The sequence below is a fragment of the Sitodiplosis mosellana genome, unplaced genomic scaffold (assembly GCF_009176505.1).
Source record: "Sitodiplosis mosellana isolate CC-2019 unplaced genomic scaffold, AAFC_SMos_1.0 Smas_scaffold_1, whole genome shotgun sequence".
NCBI classification, from domain to species: Eukaryota; Metazoa; Arthropoda; class Insecta; order Diptera; family Cecidomyiidae; genus Sitodiplosis; species Sitodiplosis mosellana.
The window spans coordinates 20,361,402-20,381,400 of NW_022595244.1; the positions used below are offsets into that span (position 1 = coordinate 20,361,402).

The 19,999-nt window shown below is 37.2% G+C and overlaps 3 protein-coding genes across 5 annotated transcripts; 2 read left to right on the forward strand and 1 right to left on the reverse strand.

Moving 5' to 3' along the window:
• The first annotated feature begins 2,423 nt into the window (after positions 1–2,423).
• Positions 2,424–15,507, forward strand: LOC129570490 (WSCD family member AGAP003962). Of its 3 annotated transcripts, none has more exons than XM_055450324.1 (7): positions 2,424–2,802; positions 12,620–12,786; positions 12,913–13,386; positions 13,508–13,657; positions 13,749–13,896; positions 14,004–14,173; positions 14,252–15,507. In XM_055450324.1, the coding sequence occupies exons 2-7, from the start codon at positions 12,649–12,651 to the stop codon at positions 14,402–14,404; spliced, it is 1,233 nt and encodes a 410-aa protein (XP_055306299.1). In that variant the 5' UTR covers positions 2,424–2,802; positions 12,620–12,648; the 3' UTR covers positions 14,405–15,507. The 3 variants fall into 3 exon arrangements, with proteins under 3 accessions (XP_055306299.1, XP_055306217.1, XP_055306139.1); XM_055450242.1 differs by having other exon boundaries at positions 2,424–2,625; XM_055450164.1 differs by having other exon boundaries at positions 2,442–2,795; positions 14,252–15,279.
• A 165-nt stretch (positions 15,508–15,672) lies between these two features.
• On the forward strand, positions 15,673–16,556 carry LOC129570692 (small nuclear ribonucleoprotein Sm D3). The gene is made up of 3 exons (XM_055450428.1): positions 15,673–16,130; positions 16,213–16,293; positions 16,388–16,556. The coding sequence occupies exons 1-3, from the start codon at positions 15,818–15,820 to the stop codon at positions 16,423–16,425; spliced, it is 432 nt and encodes a 143-aa protein (XP_055306403.1). The 5' UTR covers positions 15,673–15,817; the 3' UTR covers positions 16,426–16,556.
• On the reverse strand, positions 16,459–19,839 carry LOC129570410 (TBC domain-containing protein kinase-like protein). Its single transcript, XM_055450041.1, has 9 exons — positions 19,370–19,839; positions 19,053–19,302; positions 18,568–18,978; positions 18,401–18,487; positions 17,740–18,335; positions 17,458–17,664; positions 17,127–17,398; positions 16,774–17,064; positions 16,459–16,709 (listed from the first exon to the last, which is right to left on the reverse strand). The coding sequence occupies exons 1-9, from the start codon at positions 19,557–19,559 to the stop codon at positions 16,605–16,607; spliced, it is 2,409 nt and encodes an 802-aa protein (XP_055306016.1). The 5' UTR covers positions 19,560–19,839; the 3' UTR covers positions 16,459–16,604.
• Between the last annotated feature and the right edge of the window lie 160 nt (positions 19,840–19,999).

Sequence of the window (19,999 nt, forward strand, 5' to 3'; positions counted from 1 at the left end):
TTGTTTCGGTACCCGAGCTGGGAATTACATAATTCGCCTCCATGGAAACCGGATGTAAAATGAAAATCGAAGCTCCTCCGCACAAGCGGCGAAATTTATTGGACCATAAAGCAAATTCAAAATTCATGCACACTTTTGAGTCTGCTTTCGATTCAACGGCGATGGTGGTTGGCATGGCTTTGAATGGATTTACAGCTATTTGCACTAGATGAGCCAAATACATCGTCATAAAGTTGTAGAACAACGTGAGGCATGGTCATCGTTTTAGCGCCCCTCAAAAAAGCCAACCATATTTTCCATCAAGAGCGACCAAACATTGCTACCTGAGGCGCCATTAGCCATCATGTATTAGATCAAACGCTCAGTATAACTTTACGGCAAAAGTGGAGGCGTTTCCTAAACGACACACAGTTTTTCTCATCTTTTACTTGGATGCGGATAAGAGGTAGCTTGATTGCTGATGCTTGTGAAAGTTTTGTGGAAAAATTTGTCTCATCTACGAATTGAGGGTCTCTCTCGCCTCATTGTGACTGACGAGATGAACGTTTTAATTTTATTCCATGTTCAATATTTGCCTACGGAATTTTGTCATGTCGACACAGCATGCGTTCGCATGTTTGTGAACGTGTAGGGCTGAAATTGTTTGCTTTTCCCAAGAAAATAATTAAAATTACAAAACATTGCCATAGAAATGAGCATTTGTTACTGTGGATGTGGCGGCAAGTAATTTTACTTACAGCACACAAAACCACATGTAGCTAAATGAACGAGCTGTAATTGTGTTTAACCGCCAACCACAAAAAGCCGTGAATTTAGGAAATAACCAACGATACATTTGCACGTATACATAGGAGAAAAATCATTTTTATCGCCATGTGTGTGCCCATTCTGGGCTTAAACGATAATATGGTGTCACACAGGACCAACTATTTTCATTGTAAATGTCGTGTTTGACGTTGCTTATGCAAAAACCGTCTGCATCTGATTGTCTGCCGATCAAGCGACATGAAATTAGAACGTTGTACGGATGTTGATGTGCTTGGATTAATTTTATTGCTTTATGACTTGTGCGACGGGGTATTGGACAAAAATTCTGCTGTCGAAAAACAAAATAACCGATAGATACGACACTATCGAGGAGGTCGAGACATAAAACCCATCATTACGTTGTTGACTATCCCTTCAAACACTGCAAGATGTCCATAACACAACTTATATTGCATTATTGTTTTATACATATAGTTTTGGCGTTCGACTCGTTTGCACTCGAAATAAAATGTCCAAACGATTGGATTGGAAGCAAAAATAAAGTGAAGAGGATACACACACACATAATCGACCGTCCACCCGCCCCATTACGACACAACAACATAAATAATCATTTCGAAAAACAACAGAAATATTGTGTTGTTGTTCATATCATAAATTAATTTTTTCTCTCTGCCGAGCGCCAGAAATAGTGAACATGAATAATTGTTGATAATGATTAAAGTCCAGCAATTTTCCTCTGTTCAAGTGTTAATCACTTAACGAATTTATTCGTAGGCAAAGTGTGTGAGATTTGACGGAATAATGCCGTGGGATACTCATCAGAGTGGCATTTATTATTCATATCACATCGTTATGGACATTTACTCGAAGAAATTAGATGGATTTTCAGTGAGTTAAGCGTAATGAAAAGAGGAAAAAAATAATGCTATCAACAATGAACACGTACAGCGTTTACTCTTTGAAGGCATAAATAAAGTGAAATGAGATTTTTCCACGGTTAATTTATATGCTTTGAAGCGCTTTCCATTTTCGATGGCGACTTGTTTTTTGCCTCCCGATTTAGACACATTCTTTTCGGTCGAAAGAAGCTTGACTCTCGAAAATCTGCAAATAAGATTTGCTTTCTTCATTTTTCACTCTCATTCTCTCGCTCTCGCTCTTGGCGCTGTCGTTGCGCGCCACACTCCACAGCACGCATCATCGATATAAACAAAATTCTCCGAATGTACGAGCATCTATCTCTCTCGTGCCGAAATTCATTGTGCTCATAGCAATTGTATAATATAATTTTGATATGCGGAATTTTCTCCTGCGCCGCATCATAAAAAGTTCAACATTCGCTTGCCGTAAATGTGTACAATGGTCGTTCCTTTGCAGCTGCCACGCACACACTGTATAGTTTTTCAATGCAACATATCGATAGCATTAGAATGTTTTTTCCTGATTGACGGGAAGCTTTGAGTGCCGTTGTTTATGCTGTTTTTCTTGCCGCATCGACGCATCGGTCGGTGTGCAAGAGGGAAAAACTCATCGACCGCTTGCCACTGCCTACATGTGTTTTGTATTGTTCGAATGTATGCGATAGGCACGCGTCTGCACATGGCGTATGCTGCCACAGCTCGGAGAAAATCTGCGAACACATCGGATGGTTCAGTTGTGATGCAGACGTTGTGACGAACAACCGTAAAACCCAGTGTAGCTCGTGCTGATCAAATGATTTTCATCGTTCGGTCCCTTTGTCTCTTGCTCCAACTAGTAAGAAGAAATCATCTCGTGACACTGTGCATCGGGTGAACGTTCTGTCCAAAGTGGTTTTTCGCTAAAATATTTTCTCCCTGCAATGTGTGTGTTTATGTGAGTATTTGTACCAAGTGAAATTGAATTTTAGTGCAACTTTATGATTGTCTCTCAAGCCGAAAATTGTGTTCGCATTTTGTTTGGGTGTCACAAAAATAAACAAGAGCAACAACAGCAGACACAGCGAATATTATGCATCACTTTTGAACCAAATACATCCATCTCAGGTTAAAGGTAATGGGTGAAAAACAATCGATGTCGCATTATTCTGTTTATTCTTTTGGGACTGATGTGCTTGAACCCCATCACAAATACAAATTCTAATATTTTGGACACATTTTACCTTTTCGTCCACTGTCAACCATCTGCTGAATGAATAACATGTTTTTATTTGGAAAACTCACAGAAAACAGAACCGTAAAAATGTTTTCGTGTTTTGTCGACAGGAAAACATTAAGAGAAGGAGAGAAAGAGATAAAAAAAAAGGAAATTCGCAAACCCAAATCGAGCCAAATATTGGGTTTGAATGACACGAGGAAAAAAATAGGCAAACTCATGATGTTAGAAAAATGAGATTGAGACACAAACGGAATTTATGTAAATTTTTAATGTTGGCGAAACGAAAGGAATCGTCATTTTATTCAATGCTATTGTCTGTTTTGTAGCTCGAGGACAATGGATGAAATATGGGCGCTCGTAACCGTGTGTATGTTGGTGATTTAGTTTGTACAATCAGTGCGAAACCGAGAATACTAAAAGAGAGAGAGAAAAATAAAAAAGAAAATGATTTCGAACTTTTCATCCTTTATATTCGAGTGAAAATGCCATGGCAGTGGCAGTAGCTCACGTACAAACGACAACCAACACACACTATTTGATTTATGTAATTATAAATTCAAATTTATTCATATATATATCGCGTTGTTTCTCTTCGCAAAGCCCCATATCAACAACAAATCAAGTGTAGCAAAATGATTAATGTAATTTCCCCCAACGAATGATGACAATCATCATTTCAACCGAATCAAATGGCACAATCCTCCGATTCTTTTACATGATTTTCCACATGTTCCATTCACTATAATTTTCACAATTTCTCTCTCTCTCTCTCTCTCTCGCTGTCTGTGCCGGAGATGAAGGAGAAGAAAACACCGGCGAACAAATGAAATGTACGATTACGATATGAAAATGTGTGTGTAACATTCTTAAAAGTATATTTATTTTTACACACCATGAGCAATGAACATGCGAGAGCACAAAACAAACTTGGCGGCAGCAGATGTAGTGGCTTTGCGAGTGAATCACATACACGCACACACATCTTGTAGCAATAAACAAATGAAATTTGAGAATCTACTGTTCTACTGTTCCTCTGTTCATTTAATGACAGAATGCTGTTATAATAATTATAGAAGCAGCAAAATTGATTTTCTATTCACAGACGCGCGCTTATGTGAATGAGTGCATCTTACAGCCGACCGAAGTGTTGTACACACATCCTAGAAAAGTAAAATGTGCTCTTTACTTAAAGTAAAGATTACTATCTCGGGATCTGTTTTTATTTTTGTGCTTGTGCATATTTAAATTTAACGGAGCATAAGTCTTTCGGGTTCACGTTGCATACCGCCAACGAGACGTCAGAGATAGAGGAAGAGAGAGCGCGCGAAAAACTGGCACATCATGGTAAAATAGTCGAAATGAGAGTGATATGATAAAAGCATCACACACGCATCGGGTGGAGTAGACAGATGAAATGAGATATGCGCGCTGTCTATTTGCTTCCAAATACAGATATATTTTTTTCGGGCGCACATGAATGGAAGTGAAAAAAAAAGAGGCAGAAAAAACATCCATCAACATTGAATATCATACTGACAAAAAACTTCCAACAATATAAATTCGATACTTTTTTCCACTCGTATATCCGATGTAATCTTCCTTTAGTATACGTTCTCTAGGGTTTATTTGCAAGTTCATATTCATCTCTATTATCATTATTTTTTCACCATGCCATGTCATATAAATTAGAACCGAATTTCGAATTTTAACATGGGCAAACATTCGACGAATAAATGCGAATGTAAAGAGTTTTGAGTGAGATTGAATAAAAGCCCGTTAACATGAAAGAGCAAAAAATTACAAAACAAATTATGAAAATTTTCTTTCATAATAAATGTATAATTCATGCGATGAATAGCATGCTTCATATTACATTCTTGAGTGCGCACGGCTTGACAGTTAGTTGGAGTCAGAAAATCAATTTCAAATTGTAACCATTCCATTTTTGTTGGAAAATTAATTTCAAAGAACACTTTAGCACACCTAGAAGCATCTCAGTGTGAGTTGTGAGATGTGGCAGTTACCTTCGGCGAACGATTATTTTTAAAGGACTCTTTTATCAAAATAATTTCTTCTTTTCTTGTGGCACCCGTCTTGCCTAGTCGTTTTCAAGTCTCTTGTTATCGTTGAATCAATCTCATCAAAAGTTTTGCACCTTCAATTCTATGCACAGAGAAAATGAAGCGAAAAAAAGGGAACGAATTCCCGTGAAATGGTTTTTATCTGTCGATTGTTCTCGGGCGCACTTGATATACCAACCGAATGGGCTTGATTGTGCTTTACTCTAACGTTTAATCGATAAAACAATGGCACACAAGAAGCAAACTCGATTATAGGGCCCGGTTTTTCACAATATGTGTATATGTGTGCAGATCGGCAACGTGGCTTGAGCTCAATTTTCGAAGTTTCATGCACAGGAAGTTTAATTTTAACATTGTGCTCTATTTAGTTTTTTTTGTGTTTTTGTTTTTGTTTTCTTTTTTTGCCATCTGTTTGCATTTCGTCGGTGCCGTGCACATAAATGTATTATTTTATGGTGTATACCGATGGCAATAAAATAAACCTTCTCGTTTCGATCGTTTTCCCGTTTTGCAATGCCGTTACACCGTGAAAACCATTTAAAATTCTATGATGGTGTTTTGCTATGTGTGCCGATGAGGCATAATTTGCCGTTGTTGTTGCTGTTGCTTTTTTTTTTACTTTCGTCTTCACTGCTATTCCAGCACTGGCTAAGCGCTTCGCCCATATTCTACCCTGCTCTGCTGTAGAGACGTTTTATATGCACGTACTTTATTAATTGCTAAATGAACGAAGCTATGTGCCTACACTATACGCCTCTCGTATCGCATTCCGATGCAAATAAACAATAAACAACCAATTAAATTGCGTATATTGCGACATGTTTGCTTTTTGCGCTCGCTTGCTCTCTCTCACTTTCTCTTTCTCTCTTTCTCTTCCAACAAATATAAAAATCGCCCTTGTTACATGCAATTTAAAGATTTGATTTAATTGGCTGTGGACGAAGAAAGCGTGATGTGGTTCTTTGGTAATTTCCACAGTTGGCTTCAATGTGCTCTGGCTAATTGGAAGCCAATTTGATAATAGAGAACCAAGGATTTTTTTCCACTTTTTCTCTCCATCTTTTTCCTCTTGCTCTTTCTCGCACTCTATCTGGCTTTCATGTTTAATTTGATCGTCCATTGGTCAAAAGCTCTTGTTACGTTTCCCTTGGTAACGTTTCAATAAATTATTCGGCAGTTTGTTTATTTCGTAACATCATTTAAATGCCTCGATTTCACACAAATCAAAAAAAAAAAAAAAAAAATTCAATTCATTTCGATTTTTTCGGTATGGATCCGTTGCTATCAATTTGCGTTGGAAATTTTCTCCCGTATAAATTTCACTCTTGAGAAAATCAATCTTATTCCGTGTATTTATTCAATTTATTATTGTCTGCTAAACATTATATTTAAGACTCATCAACACCCATGCATGCCGTTCTATGTGAGCACATTGTGTACCATTTTTTCTTCGTTTATGAAATCAATAAAGATTTTGTCGCTTTCAGCATAAGACGTACAGCTCTGGATTGTTCACTTAATATAATGGCGGTGGTAACGCAGACACACATACGCACACGGAGACACATACACTCAACAGTCGCCATTTCTTTGATTTCTTCTGCAGTTGAGTTTCATCTGATGCTATTTTCTTCTAACGTCTTTTGTTCCGAGCTTAAGTTTGTTCCTGTTGCTGATAGTGCTGCTGCCGCCGTTGCCGCAGCCATTGTCATCTTCTCTCTTCTTCCTTTATCACTGTGATAATGTGCTTTGTGAACATCAGAGTGTCTTCTTCCACTTTTCTCTTGTTTGCTCAGATCGGTTTTTCTTGAAACTTGAAGACAAACGCATTGCTGGATGGCGAGCTACTCTCGATTCAATACTCATTGCTCACATACAATTTACTCGTATTCTTCTTCCTAGATTCATTTCCGCATTGAAAGCGCTGACAGGGCCTTGTGACACGGATAGAAGAGACATATTTTTGTTTCTTCTTTTTTTTTTTAGGAAAATAAAGGGAACTAAATAGAAAGCAAAATAAGGCACGGTAAGTTTAGCAGCCGTTTGGACTGCTCCAGTGCCATAAATATTACAAATTCTCGCAGTCTGTTTATTTTTCTCCTTGTTGTCGTTTGATTCTATTTTGTAATCGCTGTTGGATTTGGCACAGCAAATCCCCGCAGTAAAGCTTCATTGTTTGGCTTTAGTTGCGGCAAAACTGGTAGCATTCGCCTCCAAAACGATGAAAAAATGGCAAATCGTTTTTGTTCGCGTGTTTGCAATGCACACGCCACTACCAACACCGTCATCATCCATTCGGAAATCCAAAATAAACGAGCCCCATATCAAATGCACACACAAATAAGAAGGGCGAGAGAAAAATAGAACCAGAGAAAAACTCAAACAAAAAAAAAAAGAAGAAGAAAAATATGAGCATCATTAATTATAAACTAAATGAATAACAATGTGCACGTCGAGCAAAAAGTGGATTTAGGTATGGAGCACGTTACATAACGTGAATAAAACGAGTGCAGCACAAACAGCCATTCAGTATTATTATCGGCAAACGGTTATACGTAACATGAGCCCACTAAGCCAGTCTGTATGTTGTCTTGGTGGCGACGGCGTCAGCGCCGGTGGCTTTTATCATCAATGGATCGGGCTATCGATAGCGCACTGTGCTCCGAGCACAAACCATATTTCAAATTCCAGAATATGTTTTGTGGTTCATGCATATCTCCATATGTATAATCTACAGTGTGCAATATCTTCGTTGTTGTGCGTTTGACATGTTTCAATGCTACCATCGCAAATAGAACTGCATACGTTTGCCCGGCAGCACCTATATTTAACAAAAAATCAACCCTGAAAAACTCGAATCCAGCCAAAAAGCGGTGAACTCGATGTTTTCTTCGCATAAATTCCAATCGGTTGGCCATTTGCGAGAGCGATCGTTTTTAATGACGTCTTATACTAAATTCAATTCAAATATCCAAACATTATCTTCATTTAATGAGACTCTTCGCATACATATCACACACACTAATTTCCTGGAACACACAGACACACACACACTCTCTTTTTCTCGTCCCGAAATGAATAGTCAATTATTAATTGATTGAATTTAGTCACTGTGCGCGCAAACACATACACACACAGGCATCTCAAATGTCTTGGCACTTGAGAAATCGAGTAAATGAACGAACAAATATGCAAGCAAACGAACGAAACGTATAGATACTAACTAGATATATCGATGTGAACAAGGATGCATGACATACACATGTGTTTATATTGGATTAATTTACCTATTTACATCCGATCTACTTGGTTTGTGTTCACTTTTTATCCAATTCTACGTTGACGATAAGCTTGCCTGGATTGCATTCACTTCGTTCTCCGTTCAGTAAGCTCATTCAATTTAAGCTAGTTTGAAAACTAATCAATGATTTATATATGCACGAAGTATATTATTCAAGTGGAAAATACAGTGATTTGACTATCAAGCACAAGACATCGACACATGTCTTCATCGCAAACAGCTTCCCTTCGAGCAACAAAGCGAAAATCAATACCAAACTCATTTTGACTTTCATATGTATCACATCCCAAATGGGAGAGAGAAAGAAAAACGGAGCAACACAACAAACACACACACACACACACACAAAATAGCAACACTGGGTGGTTGGACGTCATGATGTGATTTATTTCAATTGAACACCATCACCTCAGAGACTTGGTGCACAGCATTGATAAAAAGTTGTGCACATGACGCTAAAATCGGCTGTGAACGTGTCGCTGTTCTGCATTTGAAACAAGCATTTATGTACATAAACAGGGATATTTGACGGCTTTTGAATTTTTAATTACGATAATTTATCATAACATATCTCGTAATCTCAGACGAATGGAGTGCGCAAACAGTGTGCAAAACGAATTGAGTTGAAGCGAGGGAGAGCTTGACAAATGTGCTCTTGTCTCGTCGCATATCACACAAAGTAACATTGTTATCATGACCATTTGCTTGAGTACGTCATTTTCAAAGATGTGCATGTGCGATTTCGAAGGACTTAAGTAAGTGAACATTAGGAGCAAATCAAATGGAATGGAAAGGAGAGTGCTGTACGACGAAGAAATCCCTTATCCAATAAACGTTATGTTCAGAAACAGTTTTGCACAACAAACACTTTACAGCAGCGTGTCACAGAAGTAACATGAGTCGAAAATATATGCTTGACCTTTGAAATGCCTTTCAGCCTGAATTTATTGAATTTCTTATCCAAAACACCAATTCCGGAATTATTTTCGTATATTTGACGTGGTTTAAAGATCAAGCTTACCATCAAAAAACGGATATAATGGATATTTTATCGATTCTTTTTTAGAGTAATGCCTTTGATTTGATGCGCACAAAAATTTGCAATTCATTCGCACACTAACAGCAAGCAAGCGAGCGAACGAGCGATTTTCGTTGGTGATGGTTAAGTCGTTCATCAAAATGTAATGGGAAATCGATTTAGTGGGTGGAGAATGCGATAACATTGCGTACCAGTGAATATGTTTACTTTGGGATTTAGTCAATATTTGAGACAATTTGTTGATGATTAGCTCTTCGGGCTTCTATGAAGAGTTGAATGACATAATGAAAGGGAAAAAAATTGTCGTTAAAATCATTACTCATATCATATATGATAAAATTATTTTGAATGAGCTTGAATAGAATTTCACAGCTCACTGCATTGAAATTGGGAGTAAAAACCATCCCCCATTTTGTACGCGTTTGATTAAATGAGCTTAATTAGCAATCTTCGTTTCTATCTCAAGATCTCGAAAGTTTGAATTTTCGCCTGATTTATAAGGAAAAAATGTGTTTGGATCCTCGAGGGTAGTCGTGCATTTTAAAAGAAGCACGAACATAAAACACAGCACGACTAAAAACCATCAATTTTCGCAACACATACAGTAGACAAAAAAAAATGACGCTCACTTTCCATGCAAATTAGCTTGATAGCAAGCTCACTAAACGACATAATTTAAGTGACAGACAACCATAAACGATTTATGCGACGATCCTTTGTAGAATGTTTGATTGTTGTGACTCTGCAAGTTTGAGCAGTATATTGGTAGAACGAGCTCAATGAAAAAAGAGAAAAAGTCACCGAAACAAGTGATTCGAACCAAAGAAACAAGGTAATCAATCACGTCAAAATCACATTGTGTTCGTCGGTTGACCAACAATTTTTTAAGAAATCCCGATATCAAAAAGCAAAACATTTCAGCGAAAATCGTTCGTATTGATTTTAATGTCACGTACTAAAAAGTGATTGGCAGAAATTTGGTAATGGCAAAAATATGTTCCACGAAAAACTGCTCCGAATAAGTGTGGGCAACAACTTGATTCACCAAAGAAAAATAAGCTTGTATGCCCTTTGGTCTTGACTTTTCACATTTTCCATTCTATTCTTCTATTCTGTTCATCGTAAACACCGGTGAATATTTTACATTCTCTCGTCACTAGCAGTTCCACCAAAATGAATTGTGGAAAGTCATCTATCAAGTGTATGGTTTCGATACGGCGTTCGCTTTGATTTTATGTCATGTTCTTTTTTTTCAATATTGGTTTTTGTTCGATGCGGTTAACTCAATTCTCTATACACATTGAATTCATTTGCAGACGCTGTGGTATGCATGCATTCAACTGTGCTTGCTGTGTGCTCAATGTTCCGTGCTGAATGAACGTTCTGTGAAATGAAGAAAACAAGGTTTCCATCAAAAAACCATAATTCCATTATGATATTTAATGAGAACGAGCAATTTTTATGAGAGAAAGAAAGAGTGGTGTGCAGTGTGCACAAAGGGTTTGTCGATTGAATGGCAAAATGAAAATTAATCGTTTTCACACGATAGAGCACCACTGGCCAGACAATGCAATAAAAATATAATCGACTTCTTGCGATCTGCGGCGTGGCAGTAGCTACTCCAACTTCATTCACGATGGAATTTTATTCGTTCTCTCTCTTTCTCTCTCTCTCTCTCTCTCTCTCTCTCTCTATTTCTCTCTCTCTCCTATAGACTCGGTGTGCATAATATATTTCCTTGATTTCGGAAATGAAGTAACGCCTGATATTTTCATTTCCCTTCTAGGTACATGGTTCACTGTAACAAATTTCTAGTTTGTATGTGTGCCAATTCACAACAGCCAAATCAATCGAAACACTGTGTACGCCACACTGCCGTAGCTGCAATATATGCTTTATTCACATGTAACATTTGCTACATTCAGAATCGAATTCAAGGTTTTTTTTCTCCAATTTTATGGCGTATGTTTTTGCCATGACCATTTCTGTTCCGTAGGTACATTTCGAATTTTGATATGCTGCTCACAGTTTTGTTTTATCGCTATTCATCATATATATATGGTGGTCTATGGTGGAACAAATTTCGATTTGTCAACTGGATGGCATTATTTGGTTTTTTCGTCGTTCTATTTTCGTACGCACATCTGATTTGTGCTTCGTGCAAACTTAATACGAACAGTAAACATGGCAGAGTGAGCGTTTTACACTTTATGCTGATGCTTGGAATATAGATTGAATACGAAGAGAGAAAGAGAGCCCTATACTTATTCGGTCCAGTATGGCTGGGGTATATTATTATTATCATTTCTTCTTGAGTGATTTCGAAACGCATCAATGCGCAAAAAGCGTTTTTGTACCAGAGCATCCACAATTTGGGCTCAATCATATTGGCTTTTCCAATGTTCTCTCTCTGCCAAAAAAAAAAAATGAACACGTAGGATAGCGCAACGAATCGATGTTGTGATCAAAATAGAATGCAAATGGTTGTGTAATAATCAATGTGTTCCGTATATTAAGTAATTTGTTACGCAACGTTATGTTGAGTGGGGTTGTTGTTGCAAGTCCATTCCGTTATTTTTTTGGTTTATTACAGATTATGATTTCGAAACATACTAAATGTTTTTTTTTTTAATCTGTGCATCTTCGTGTATCAAGTTCACATGTGAACATGATGCATCATAATCATTTCACTCAACAGGAAAACAAAAACAAAATGTTCTATGAAAAAATCGACTGGAATTATACTTTATGTGAAACATTTCATTCTCATTCTCACACAGTAACCCTGTAACCAGGGTGATCATTTTCTCTTCTGAAGGCGGAATCAAAAGATGAAATACCGCAGCAAAAACTCTGTCACCCTGCCATAATTCGATTTTGATACACACGCATTTATTTACTCGTTCGGTTCAATGCGTCATAAAATAAAGCATAAAACACACTCGGATGCTATTCATGGAAAGTGTAATTTCACGCACAGATTCGCTGTTGGCGGTACTTCGGCGTTGAAATCAAAGTAAATCTCAGTTTTGAATTTAATTATGCATAAAATGTGCTCGCTATTTATGTGATTGAATTCGAGATTGTTTAGTTAGAGTAAAAACCCAGCATTCATGGGAAATACTACACTTGCTCTCTCTCTCTCTCTCTCTCTCTCTCTCTCAACGAGATGGAAATAGGATTTTTAATAACATGATTGTTGAACACAGCCAATCTACGATAAGCCATTCCATTCCATTTGATTTTATGACAAACATGGTCTTTGTTGTGTGTTCTTCTGTTTATTTACAGAATTGAGTACGTGAAATAATGTTGTTGAGATGGCGTTACGGGGATGGCGACTCTTTGGAGTGGCCGGTACAATATTTGCATATGTTGCCGGTATTTTACTGCTATCGATCATCAGTCTGAACAATCCCCATCAAAGACGTCTGCGAAACGGCCATTACAGCAGCGATGTAAGTCTCTCGAGTTTATGTATGCGTGTGGCGTACAAAAAATCCAATTTCAAAATTTATAAATCGCAATTAATTTTATCTCTTTATCTCTGTGTGTTCTGGGCCATTTACTTATTTGAATTTCAGTCGTATGAAGTGTTTAAGCACCGTGAATTGGGAATATTGAGTCGTCGTCCGCCGTTGCAATGGTGTCGAGAGTTACGCTATTTAACCGATCCAGAAAAACCATCATTTGCTGCACAAACAACCACATCGAAATCCTATAGTTCATTCTCCGGACATTTTTTGAAAAAATATGAGAAATACTTGCGCAAAGAGCCAGCAGCATCCAGCGTTACAAATTCGAATGCTTCCTATCGAAAATCAAATAATGACATATTAACTGATAGCCATCAATGGATTGTTCGCACAGATAATAATGGCTTCCATTCGAAAATTGCAAATGAAAAACTTGCTCGAGGAATTAAGCACAACCATGATGTTGATACGAAACGTGTTTACTACGAAAAATTATGGCCTAAAACAAACAATTTACGAAAGAAACTGGTGAAAGCGACTGAAACACCCGAAACCGGACTTACGGCATTAGCTTCGTTTCCAGTAAGTTCATTTTGGTAGAATTTCTCCTCTTTTTTTTTTGGTTCGTACCGAAAATGGACAGTCATTTGGATTAAATTGGATTTGATTGGACCGAAAATAAATGACTCTATTTTGTTGATAGGGTTCGGGAAACACATGGCTTAGGTACTTATTACAGCAAGCGACGGGCATTTATACAGGTAGCGTTTATAAAGATTTTGGTTTGCTGAAAAGTGGTTTTCCAGCTGAATACGTCTGTAATTCGTCCGTTCTGGTGATCAAAACACATGAGGTATACGCTTCGCGTGCACGTGTGTGTGTGTGTGTTCTAAAATAAATCGCAGCATTAATCGGATAAATTTATTGTGGTTTGATTTTTGCAGTGGGGTCCAAACGTATGGCAACAGTTTTCACGTGCGATTTTATTGGTGCGAGACCCCGATAGATCAATATTAGCCGAATTCAATCGCCAGAGCGGTGGACATGTCGGTTTCGCTTCACCAGAAAGATACAAGCGAACGAAAGGACGATGTAAGCCAGCCAACCAATTCAAACGGCATGACATAAAAAATTGACGTTGATTTACATTGATTCAATTCGTTTTGATTTCTTTCTTGGTCTTCGTATTTCTTCCATAGATTGGCAACAATTTGTGACAAATAAACTGTATGCGTGGGAACAAATGAATTTGCAATGGGCAAAAAATTTCACAGGTGATGTTCACATCGTATATTACGATGATTTAGTTAGTAACGTCGAAGGGACGCTACGCGATATTTTACACTTTCTAAATATTCCAATTGATAAGGTACTTGAGCGCTGATTTATTCCGACCATTACGATGGACAATCAAATAACAATATGTTTTGTGTGTTTTGTTAATTAGGATTTATTCAACTGTGCGATGTCTCGAAAAGAAGGTATCTACAGGCGAAAAAAGCGTATCATGGCATTTGATCCATACACACCCGTCATGCATGAAGTACTCGAAACGAAGAAGCGGGAAGTTTACTCAGCTTTAGGACGCTACAAATATTAGTTTCTACTTTTAGCCAACGTTTTTCAAGGAAATCAATAATATGTTTTCTGTATGCAGAATTGTGAGAAAAAAAATCAAAATGATTGAAATCAAAAGAAATGCAACAAGATATTGTATATTTAGAGATAGACTGCGGACAAAATTCTCAACTCATTCTAGGATTTTGGAACGAAAAATGCAACCAAATCCAAATGTACACACATTTATAGCCAAAGCTTGTAGCTTATTAACGAAACTTCCTTTAAAAGTAGAAGAAAACTAAACATTTGTGTAAACAACTATTTATTTATGCACCTCACCCTATTTTATGGGAAAACGAAGGGGATTCCTAACGTTTAATCGGACGGAAATTGGCGTGTATGTGGATCAACAGTATTTGTTGTCAATGGCACAGTATTTAAATTGATGTGATTAAGTCGTGTTCAAATGAACTCACCCAAAACAAATTTCTTACATCATACCGTAGTATTTAACTAGGATATTTATACGTCTCTAGATAATAACGAAAAAAAAACATACACACAAATTAGGTCTATTTAAAAAAAATTGGAAAATAATTGAATCGAAATCATTATCTTCTGGGATTGAGTATTTAGAAATTCGTAGTTTATTTCTGATTCATTAGGAATAGATTGCAGACTCTGAACAACCAGTGAAATGCGTCGCTAAACATAGAGTTGAACAAGTTGTGCATTGTTTTGTTGTTTGCTTTGTAAGATGGTTCGTGATCTATATATTATTGTTGTTCATTTTATCGAAAATGCCCAAAAAGCCAAATGGCATAAGCTCTATGTGAATACTTTCAATTGATCTTGATTTCATGACGATTATTCAATTTAGTTTAATTTTTAAACAATTTAATTTTAAACACTTTGTAAATATGTCCTCCAAATTGTTTATTGATTTAAATATTTATTTTATGATATACGCTTTGTCTCAGTTCCTATGAAGGGTTTAAATTGCATCGTTATTTTCTGTTCAAAAGACATAAGAGAAAAAACAGGCCTACATAAAACGAAATTGTAGTAAACAAAAATGAATAATTGCTTTGATTTATTGTACAACGGAACGAATGAATAAAAATATAAATTGAAAAAAAAAAACTGTCGAATGTGTTTTGAATTCTTCTCGATGGAGACGCCGAACATCTATTCCGAAGCGTTCATGTAAGTGTAGTAATGTAGACCTTTCATAATTACTTTGTTCATGTTGTTGTTTATGTGGAGACTTGACGCTTCTGTTGTTGCCCATGTATTTGTGTTTGTCAAAACGTTTTGAATTGTCATAACCTTAAATAGTGAGTGAAGCACGGAAAACTACACATTATTCGCGCTCTGTATAACCAAACAAAATATTTTAAAAGCAAATTTTATTTTGTTGCATTGAAAAAATTACGGAAATTAACTAGCGAAGATGTCAATTGGCGTTCCAATTAAAGTGTTGCATGAGGCTGAAGGCCATATTATTACTTGCGAAACAATAACCGGCGAAGTGTATCGCGGTAAATTGATTGAAGCCGAAGACAACATGAATTGCCAAATGACTCAAATCACCGTCACCTATCGCGATGGTCGCACAGCCAATTTGGAAAATGTTTACATTCGTGGTTCGAAAATTCGTTTCCTGATACTGCCCGACATGCTGAAGAATGCGCCGATGTTTAAGAAAGCGGGACCGAAGGCTGGGACGGCGGGCAGGGGTAAATCGGCACTGCTGCGAGCGCAAAGTAAGACCATTTCACATATTTTCTTCATTTGTTATTTTTATATTTTGTGAAAAATTAACTAACAAATAAATTGAATATACAGCGGCGACTCGAGGGAGGGGAAGGGGCGGTGCGGGATCTTCAAAAGGAGCTGGAGCTGGACGCGGTGGTGGTGCATGGCAAGGTGAGTCAATTTTAACGATACCAACACCAAACAATCATTATTATCTCATTATGAAATTTATTTTGGAAAAAATCATTTCGTTTTGCATTTCTAGGTGGTCCAACAGCAGGACGTGGCCGAGGTGGCTTGTAAAAGTGTATCTTTGCGAATGATAACACATCTCCCTTTTCAAATACACACATCGTATAAATGTTTATTCATAAGCTCTTAATAAAATACAATAAATTGTTTGAAATCAAACAACCATGAGTAAATTCAAAAAATTGTCACTTTTCTTTCACATTTGGTTGAATTCAATTGGAGAAAGGCGATTATGATGTTTCCAGCACATTTGGAACATAGGAGTGCAGAACATTAAATCCATTATGCAGGATGCACACCTTCTTCGTTCCACAGTCCAGTAGAAAATGAGCAAACTAAAAACAGAATTAAATTATTATACACATTGGATGGGTTTCATTCCGTCCATTTTTTACTTACCAAAATTGCATTTTCATGCGAATTACTGGCAATAACAACGACTCGATTATTCAAACGTCCTTCTAAGTCAGGAACATTGAGTGCTTCTAACCTCACATCGCTCAACGATATTGAGGCAAAGGGAATATTTATACTGTCTTTCAAATGAGCTCGATTATATTCCAAATGGCTTCGAAGGTCAATGACAGCTATTTCTTCCGGTTTTTCCTTATTCAGTTCAATCACATTATTCGCACTAATTCTAGGACAACGCTCATCTTGTAAATCTTTCAATTCGATCCCATTTATATCCTGTTCAGTACATTTAGTTCGTTAATTTTTCAGCGGAGTCATGATAAAAGTTTGCAACTTACAAATTCGCCTGGTTCATTGTCTCGTAACACATGCTTTCGATAGGTTACACTTTTTGGAGTTGAAACATACATTTTTTGCGAGGCCACAACGCATGTTTCCATCACAATATCTGGCAGATCCGAAAATAGTAGGATGCAATCGTTAAAGCATGAACTCAGCAAAGTGGTTTTAAGCTGTTGCAAAATCGATATTCCGATGAATATCGGATAAGAATTGTCACCAAGAAGCAGTTTGTCCCACAGATGAATGATTTTATGAAGTGGAAACACATCTGAAAGAATTAATTAGTTTTATAACTGAAATTATTATGTGGGTGTTCATGTATCTTACGTGAGAACATAGTCAAAAACCACGGGATAGCAAATAATTCCGGGATAAAATTGATGTCTCTTAGATGATTTGCTAAAATCGGTTCATGAAATGCAGTCAATTGGGAAAATTTGCTCAAATATTCCTTTATAATGGATGAATTGTCTTTCAAAAAGAACCATTGCAAGTATTTCGGAATAAATTTATACAAACTGAGGAATGCACGTTCTAAAAAAACGGACAAAGAAAAGTGTTAGAAAACTGTTTCTAAAGTACAATTCGTTTTGCATCAGACACGCTTACCCTCGTTGTTGAAATTAAGATAGAGAAATGGTGCGGTTAATGAGTCTAACCCTTGCCAGTAAACGTATTGAGGATGGGCTTTTACCCATGCTTTAAGCAGACGCTTCAATTTCCGATGACCTTCTGGCGATGATAATAGCTCATCGTATTGGTGACATCGTGGAATGTCAACGTCAATCTGACGATCGGTCGCAGTTGGTGTGTATTTATCAATCGCTTCGTAGCTATTATCTTCCAGCACATTCAGTAAACACGCCCAAATATCACCACGCAACAGTGGTGGAATATCAATTTGCGCTTCAGCAATGATCCTATCTCGCGTATAGGGATAGCCCTTTAATAGTTTGGAAAACAGTAAAACACGATGAAATTGATATTCAGTGTCTCGTTCTCGAATCACAATCGGGAGTGTTTCCATTTCCGCTCCGTAATTTGTACTGTATTGATTGGTCAAGACCAAGGGAAAATAGTCTTGTTTCTTAACCCGGGTCAAACGTTCTTTCAGTGTGTTCAGATTTAGCATTACCACTCGACTATCGTACATGTTGCTTTGGCTACGTGGCTGCCCCAAGACAAGCCCATTCAACAGACCAATCCTTTTGTAAAAAATTAAAAAATGTATGAATATTCCATTTAGTACCGCATTCTATCAACGGCTTACTTTGGCATTGTTAAAATTGGCGCTACATTTCGTATCAAACCAACGGCTTTCAGTTCTGAGTGTACGTCACCACCAGCTAATTGCCACCTAAAACACAAAGAATTGCAAAACTCATATAACGAAACGTTTTCCAATGTTGTATACATCAATAAATTACGAAGACCCACCAATAGTAAACCTGCTTCAATGGGCATTGAAGCAACAATAATTCGCTCGGTTCTGGTTTTTTGTATTGATAATATTCGATATTTTCTTGGAAAAGATCGTGCTGGAGTATTTGATGCGGATAGGGTCGTTCTTTCGGTGAAAACCGTAAACATGATTCCAAAAGGTTGCGAAATGTTGGATTCAGTTCGTTGTATTTGTCCATCAAATTGCATTCACGTGCGATCTTCTCCAGCACATTCTTTGTATTCACCAAACTGAGAATCTTGCGCATAAATTGGGCCAAGTTGAGTGATGGCCAGAGTGGTGTATCGAAAATCATCTCGGTTATTATTATGCCTAAACTCCAAATGTCGCCAAGAATATTATCTTTCGAGCCTAATATTCGCTCAGGTGAGGTATACCGGACATTCCTGTGTCAAGAGATAGGAAGCATTCATCATTTGGAATTCAGATAACATATTGAAAGGAAGCATAAGACACAAACCCGATAGGAAAAGTGACATATTCGCCTTGATTTGTCTGATAGTACATGCCATAATTGAATAATTTTACGTTGCCTAAATCGTCGACGAGTACGTTTTTCGGTTCAAGTGTTTGCATGGTAATATCAAGAGTGTCTATGTGATTCAATCCACTGGCAATTTGATAAAAGATTTTGAGCACATCATCATAACTATGTACCGGTTGTTCACTCAAAGACTTTCCAATGTATTCAGACACGATAATTGTTCGTTCTGTAAATTGAAAATATATGTTTTCTATCAACAGAGCAACAACATTAACTCATCGGGTTCAACTCACCGTGCTTCGATCGAATGATGTCTAGATATTCACAAAGGTTTTCATGTTGAATGGATTTCAGAAATTGTGACCGGCCTAAAATCACAATTGAATTTGGGGTTAAAGGCAACCCATTGCTTCCGCAAATATCTCCCGGCTGACTTTTGGCAAAATAAGTGAAAGCTGCCATCGGCGACGTCATTTTCACCATTTTTTTTTAAAACCACTTATATTTAGTGAAAAACTGATGAAATTGAAAAAGTTGACGAATATTTTTTGTCGTGTTTGCCTGAGTGCGATTCCACCACCGTTTGAGAATTCGAGGTAATCAGTCAAAAAATGGAAATTATTTCAATGGATCGAAAAACCAAATTTGTTTGTGCATTGTAATACCAAATGATAAACAATAATACTCCCATCCAATTTACTAATCAAGCCGATTCGCGCAACGAATACATATTGAAGCACTTTTTGACATTTCGAATCGGTGTTGTAGAGTTGTGGCCAGAGTGAAGGCGGCAATTTCGAATACTAAACAATTTCATCAACACAAAATATGGTTCTGTAAATCGCTATTTTATTAGTGAATCGAATCATTTCTTTCAATTACGTTGGCTTTTTATTTATGGAGGAATTTCCACTTAACATTGA